The following is a 7,405-nucleotide window of genomic DNA, read 5'->3' as shown; positions in this document are numbered from 1 at the left end:
TTGTGAGGTGCATTTATTAACACAGATCAGGGTAAACCCTTTGGAGCAGAGATAAAAACAAGGATCATAACTAGGTCTGTAAAACACATGGTCAGATTTAATTAGTATGGTTTTTCAAAAAAGAAAAAAAAAGGAAAAAAAGAATAATTTTGGGCAAATGTGTAAGGCAGTAAATGTGAACGTTTTATTTCCAAAAGTTTTTGACAAGAGCTTGTCTGGAAAAGAAGCAAAGAATGGTCACAGATCAAAATTGTGTTTCTGAACCAGAAATGAAAGAGTAAGGTGAAACAGTCGGCTTCTGCCATGGAAACAGTAACTGTCAAAGAATCTCAGTATTCTGTAGAAAGTCACATACTGTTTCATTAAGGTTTTTCAAGGAAGTGAAAAGCAAGTAGAAAATTTGCAGGGGACTTTTTGTCCCCTCTGCTATGTACAAGAGGGCTGTGGAAATGTAGGAGTCATCGAAGCGCAGACATCCAGCTTAAGGAATAAATTAAAAATTTGCATGGATAACAAGAATAACTAGTCATAATGATGGTTTCAGTCACAAGGGCTATATGAAGCAGTGTGTGAAACGTTAGCCTTAAAACTGTTTTACTTCTTATATTTGAAATGATTCCTTGAGTTAGACTTATGGTAAACTAGTACTTCATAAGAAAACTATTTGCAAGGTAAACTGAGACACAATTCTGTTAAAACTATTTTACTCTGTACATTTTTCTAGTGTTAAAAGCCACAGTACACAGCAGAGAAAGTTATAAAGGACAATGTTTAATATCAGTCAAATGAAATACAAAACATTTTCACTATGACCCCAAATTAAAAATTTTAGTACAGTGTTCTTTTAATCTAGTTCAGTTCCTTGATCTTACTTTTCACACAGCTATACAAGCAGTTGTGCCAGCACAACAGAAGGGATGGCACAGGGTGGGAACAGCAGCTGGGGGAGGGGGAAGCAGGAAAGAAGGGGTCAGAATTGGATAAACTAATCTTGCTGCTAAAGAAATGTGTCCATTATTAACATCAAAACATACAGGTAGTGCTGCTCCCCTTTACTACAATTATTCATAGAAATACAGCTAAATGTGACAGTGTACAGCTGCAAACCCAGGTCTAAATCAGTGAACAAAAGTTACTAGCTAACATGGTATTTTTAATATATTACATAAACACACATAAACAAAGTTAACTGGAAGAGCTTATCAGCAGGAAAATACTCTTACCAGTATTAGTCAATAGAATGAGCGAGGTTCAGCTTTGAGCAAAAGACACATCTGTTGAAGAAGGAGGAGATGGAGAGCTGAGAAAACTGTCATCTTCAGGGGTAGATTCAACAGCTGACAATGATTCGTAATACTCATCCTCTCCATCCAGTACTTTGATTTGGCTTGAAAGTAAACAAACAACACTCCTTAAGTTAAAATTTAACTTTGATGAGAAAGATACAGCTTTTATACATATTCCAACTACTATTACATTTTATGATTATATTCTGAATGGTTCTGATCAGGGAAATGCAATATCAGCTTTCAGTTTTGGAGTATAGAATGATAAAACAACTGTTTGCTCAATTTAATTTGAGCAACATGGCTTATTTATTTAGTGGTTTTGTTTTTTTTTTTGGTCTGTGTATGTTCCACAAGTAGGATATGATTTTGGTATCATATTTCAGATGATGGTTTGCTGTGAATATGAGCCAAAGACTACATCATCAACTTTTGGGAAAAGCCCTATTGACAGCAAGGGGCTTCCATTTTTCTGTGATGTATGATGAGACTGCAGTCTCATGTTAGTGCTTTTATTCCCAGAATAAAAACTTTTTTAAACTAGGGGAGGGAGAGAAAATAAACCAAATCTTTCACAGTCATGAAAAATTTAGGCTTTAACCAAAGTTAAAAGTCAAGGCTTTAACCTTGACTCAAAAACTTCTTGCTCATACAGTTACATTCAGACGATTAATAAAAACCAGAGGCAAAACTACAGAAAGTTCTGTAGTTCTGCTTTGGACTAAAGCAAGTAAGACCAAGCACCCATCAGTTCTCTCTGGTCTATGTGATCAGGCAAGGGAATATTCTGGCAATTGCATAGGAGACAGCCTAGTTTCTTCTGCCTATACCAGGTGGTAACAGCTCATGTAGCAAGGAGAACTGACTCAGTTCCACAGAGGAGCAACTCCCTTTTGTGCTGAGTGGCCTCTGTCAGCTCCCCCTGGAAGAGAGAGGCCTGCTGCGAGTGTGCTGCTGCGGGGCTGGCAGGGCTTCTGGCACTGTTCTAGGCCACAGGCCTTCAGCTCTAACACCCTTCATCTGGCACCTTCTACTGGGTGAAACACACTTAAATATAAGAACAATGCAATTTTGTTGGTATTACCAGTACACAGAGAGAGCTGGGGAGCACATTTCATAAGAATCAGTTCTAGTGTCTGCAGACAGCAGTACATCCAAGTTTTACATTTGCTTCTGCAGAAAATGTCCAATGTCAACGCACAGAAATATGTTAATTGTTTATTTTTAGAAACCTCTCTAGAAAGTTTTGCATATTCTGTAATATCACAAAGGACTTCTTCTGTTTACAGTTGCTTAGAACTAGGAAGATAGATATTTACCCAAGTTTTCTTGGCTTCCTCTTGCTCCCTTGATATTCTAGAGTTCCCTGTGGAGAGGGCCAAGAACACACAGTCAAAGCAAAGCAGCAAGTCGTTAATTTTTAATTCAAAGTGATTTTGTGTTGAATGCAAGCAGATGCTGATAATATCAGAAGTCACAGCATAATTTTTTTGATCAAAGGGCTCAAGTGAGCCTGATGAAGCATGCATCTTGCTCGTCTTTGATAAACCACATCAATTATTCACCGTGAAGGCAGACATCCTGACATGAAAGCAACAGATAAAGAGCATAAGCACATGTTCAAGACGAGAGCAGAAGAACGTGGGGGTGGGGCTGGAGGGGCTGAAACAGGTATTAATAACAGAATTATTAACTGGAAACAAAGCCAGTAAAACAGCTTTATTGCCACTTTGAACTCACATTTAACTGGTTATAGTACATGTTATCCTCAGGGCTATTCAGCATTTTGGGCTGCTGACATCGTCGACGAGGTGTTCTCAGCTTCTGTTCAAGACAGTTTTCTGAACCTACAGTAAGATAACGCAATTTAGTTTTAAGCTGTGCCAGGTGCTGTGAAGATCTTAGCACATTTTAGTCTGCAAACAGTCTTTTCTTCTGTCCTATTTGGTCCTGGATTTATTAGCAAGTCTGTTCTATCCAAAGTAAGCAAACAGAAACTTGGGAATCTTTGCTTTCTCTTTTGAAACTTAGTTCAAATGCAAGTTTTTATGCAGAACTTAATTTTCACTTTTTAACATTTTTTTATTCTTCTGTATATCTATATCACACAGTTCCTTATTCCTTTCACACTTTTTCTTAATATCTTCTGTTATCTAAGCAGGAAATGAGGTATATTGTGACTAGCTAGGAATGTATCATTCAGCAGCAACAAAATAGTTTTTCTACAGTAGACAGTAATAAAGTCTCTTGACTGATGAGACAGTCTATTATCATCATCATTTTCTTTATATAAAAAGGCTACCTTCTTGACATGGTTCTCCATTTAATCAGATTAACTGAATCAGTTTGGAATTACACTTTCTTCATATAATTTGTGATGTGCTGCAAAGTAACAGTTGCTTAAAGTGATCTGGAAAGCAGAATTTAAAGGTGAAGAAGTATTTCAGAAGGGTTTCTCAAAAGAACAAACAGCTTGCTAAGTTGTTTTGGGGGGAGGGAGGGGTTTTTTGTTTCTTTGTTTGTTTGTTTATTAAGGCATTATGGAGAAAAGGCATTATGGTATGCTATATTCTATTTTACTAGGTATTTTCCATGGTACATACTTTGGATTACAGGGTAACTATTTTCAGGATAAGTCAGTTACTACAAGATACTGTGGGGGTAAGGAAAGGTGATTTACTTTTCAAATTACTCTCCCAATGCCTTTGACTTTTCTCATAGCTACCTGGTAAAAATTATTTTAGTGACAGTATTAATAAAAACAGGGCTTGGCAGCACCGAAGGAAAAATATACATCTTATACATTTGCATTCCATACTGCACAAGGAACATGCTCCTATACTAAAGGCCAGCACAAAGATCAAGCAGCATGAGTTCCTTTAAACACTCCAAAACTGAAGCTAATATAGCTTTTGCAGATGCAGGGCTCTAATCTCACAAATCCATTGACAAGATCTGGCCTTAAGGAGCAGGTAACATTACAAAGGAGGTTTATTATGCACTCAGGCTTATAGTTTGTACCTGCAATCTGAATGAGGTAGAGGGGAAGTTTGAACTTTAGCCTTTTCAGCCAAAAGATTGACTGTTCTGAGAGATTTTCTCTCTTTCACTTCTGCTCAATAATAAAATTTTTAAAAATGCTAATTTCCTCTCAGTGTGCAACTGTAATGTCTGCGTGGGAGAGGAGCTCTTGTTCCACTCCATCACAACACCTGGGAGGGATGGTGGGTTAAATGACCACCAGGGAACTGACTGCAGAGCTAGGTCTAAAACTGAAACTCAAATTTATAGAGAAAGGTTATATTTATCCACTAATACAAAAAAACCCTTTAAAATAATGTACTCATGCTGCTTGTTAATTTAATACCTAATGCTTCAATACTTTATACTTTCAAGTTAAGTAAACCTTTATATTTTTGCTAAAGAGATTGTGATGGCTGAACCAGAACCTTTACTAATTGCCTGTATTGTACACAACCAGACAAGGCAAAGACTGTACCAGAAAAAACTTCTGAGGAAATTGGGTGCCCAAATAATATCTCTTTCTTTATTTATTTTATTTTTTAACGATGATACAGATAGGATATAAATGCAATGTTGTTCTCTCTGAAGTCTGCATTCTAGCCTCTCTCTGCTCGGAAAGTTACTCAAGTTGATCTCAGAGCTTTCTCTCTCAGGACAGCAGGGTCTGCAATTGTTGCAAGCAGTATTTTCAGTCACAAGGCCATTTGAATTCTTTCTTACATCAACATAGTTTTTGAATACCTCTCCATGATTTTTTTTTTTTTTTTTTAAATTCTAGAAAGAGGCTGGTATGAACTCAGGTACTCACTGTTCTGCATAATTTCACACACCTCTCTGCAGCTTGCCAGAAGTAAAAACACAGCACACAAATATTTAGAATTTTTAAAATAGTACAATAATGTGATGGGGTAGTTTTCTGGGTTTTTTTTTTTCCTTTCTCTTAAGTGCTCTTGAGGCCTTCACTTTTTTTTTTTTTTTTTTTTCCCCCAAAACACACATACATATAGGCTGAGGTTTTTAAATGTCTTTTATTCATTAGGATTCTGAGTCACTAATATTTTGCTCTACTCTTTTATCCTGACACTTAATTATTTCTGTGTATCCTACGGGTGGTCTGCAGCTTGTGTTCTCCAAAGGAAATACCCTTTCAGTGGGCCCATTTGTCTTAGTTGCACACTACATGAACAGTACAAAATCTGGTAACATTTATCATAAACGACCATATCTGGAGAAAATGGTATTAACATGTGCTCAACACTCAGCAGCTGAATAGGCATTTTAAATGCTGTTCTAAAATATTTTGCTTTGATGACAAACTATAAGCCACCAATAAGAAAAAAGTCACTTGTAATTTAATAGCAATAGTAGCAGCACCAGTATCATTAGCATGGTATTGTCTATACTGCACAGAAATTGTGCCAAGTGCCTCTGGCATGTCCAGGCTCCTTAGTTTGCTGCAAATTGAGAGACCAAATGAGAGGATGAACACATGCACTTTCTTCAGGTTGTCCTTCAGCACCACTTTTTAAGAATGACATCTGATCCCCTTTTGTCTGGCAGAAAACCTTCTCTTGTAACTCTGAACACAGAAATTCCTTAGGTTACAATTTCTTATTTGCTAAATCCCTTACTGTGGAGCAGAAATAACAGAGTGCAGGGAAAATACTTTCTGCCAAGTGCACTGTGTCAGCTGATCTAAGTGTAGGGTAGCTGAGGTTCTGGGAATCCTTGGGTGAGCCGGCTCGTGTGGATGCCTCCCTAAAGACACCACAACACTGATGGGGCTTACAGTGAAGGGAAATAGAAACTGGCTACCAGATCAATCTGTTGGACTAGAAGGTATTTATAAGCAAAGAAACTGATGGTGTTAATGTTTAGTCCTCTATTAGGACTAAACCTCTATTAACCTCTGTTGGTTATCCTTTTTATTTATTTGATACATTAGAGCCCAAGCCAAAAAAACCCCAGGACTTGAAGAGCTCAGACAGATTAAAAAGATATATTTTTTCAAGTAAATGTGAAGTCAAACATTCAAGATACATTTTTATGAACTGGGAATTACATAGTTGGAAAGCAGTGTCTCCAGGAGAGACTTGGGAACTGCAGATATTCAGCTGAATATGAAACAGACTGGATGAAAAAAGAGCAGACTACCCAACAGAAACAGAAAAACATTTTCATTGTTGGGTACAGAATTCTTTTTAAAGTGGATGCAATAAAGGGCAGAATGTTTTGAGAATGGGAACAATTTGAACTCTGAAAAATCTGCCACATGACAAGAAATATAAGACTGTTCTACTTCATTCTTTTCAAAAGAAGGTGAAGAGGTGATATGAAGCAAGTGTAAACCCCTATATAGAAGGTGGAGTTTTTTTCACATTCAAAACCAAAAGTTAGACTAACTGATGGTTGAAAGCAGAAGAAAATTTTAGACCAGAAATACAGAACATACTGAAAGCAATCAATTAGGAGAAAAAAAACTTAGCAGTATGATGGAAAATCAGGTTGAGACTAGAAGCTTTTAGAAAAGGCACGTTTTAACTTAAGCAGAAGTTAAAAACTATTGAAGATGCGATACAGATCACATCTAGCTTAACAAGAATTAATTTCTCTTATGTGATTTTTATCAGAAGTCTCAGGCTGAAGAAGATTTGTATTGATCTTTTAAACTCTGCACTATAGTTTCTGAATTTCCATGTGATTCTTCTTCTTTGTTTTCTTATGGCTGAAATGGAAATATTTTTCTTCAATTAGCCATCATATCCCTTATACTGAAATTTTTAATGACCTCTCTTGGCTTGGAGATGATTAGCACATTTCTTATATCTTCTTCTTACTTCAAAGATTTTTCTGTTTAAAAACCCATCCTTTCCATAAGCTGTAAAGGACTCTTTCAGAAATGCACAGACTGCCAAACAGTAATTTAACAAAAGATTTCAAACTGCTCTTTAGCACTGACACATGGACTTTTGCAGCCAGGACTTGGGCCCTGACCAATACTTTCAAAACAGTAGCGGCAAAAAATGTATTTTTCTAATGACTTCCCATGGGGCAGATGACTTCACTGGATATTCAGTGAAGATCTCATCTTAGAT

General features: G+C 36.8%; 1 protein-coding gene across 2 annotated transcripts in view; it reads right to left on the bottom strand.

The window, feature by feature from the left end:
- Nucleotides 1–751: 751 nt before the first annotated feature.
- Nucleotides 752–7,405, bottom strand: part of MYO3B (myosin IIIB) — a 195,323-nt gene continuing 188,669 nt past the window's right edge. For both annotated transcript variants that reach the window (XM_040069363.1, XM_040069364.1), the window contains 3 exons: nucleotides 3,027–3,133; nucleotides 2,606–2,652; nucleotides 752–1,387 (listed from right to left, as the gene is read on the bottom strand). In XM_040069363.1, coding sequence (XP_039925297.1) covers nucleotides 1,252–1,387; nucleotides 2,606–2,652; nucleotides 3,027–3,133 — 290 coding nt within the window. In that variant the 3' untranslated portion in view covers nucleotides 752–1,251. The remainder of the gene's footprint in view (nucleotides 1,388–2,605; nucleotides 2,653–3,026; nucleotides 3,134–7,405) is intronic.

This window comes from Hirundo rustica, chromosome 7, assembly GCF_015227805.2.
Source record: "Hirundo rustica isolate bHirRus1 chromosome 7, bHirRus1.pri.v3, whole genome shotgun sequence".
Classification (NCBI taxonomy): Eukaryota; Metazoa; Chordata; class Aves; order Passeriformes; family Hirundinidae; genus Hirundo; species Hirundo rustica.
Note: the sequence above shows the minus strand (reverse complement) of the source record. Positions and strands in the feature narration are given on the sequence as shown.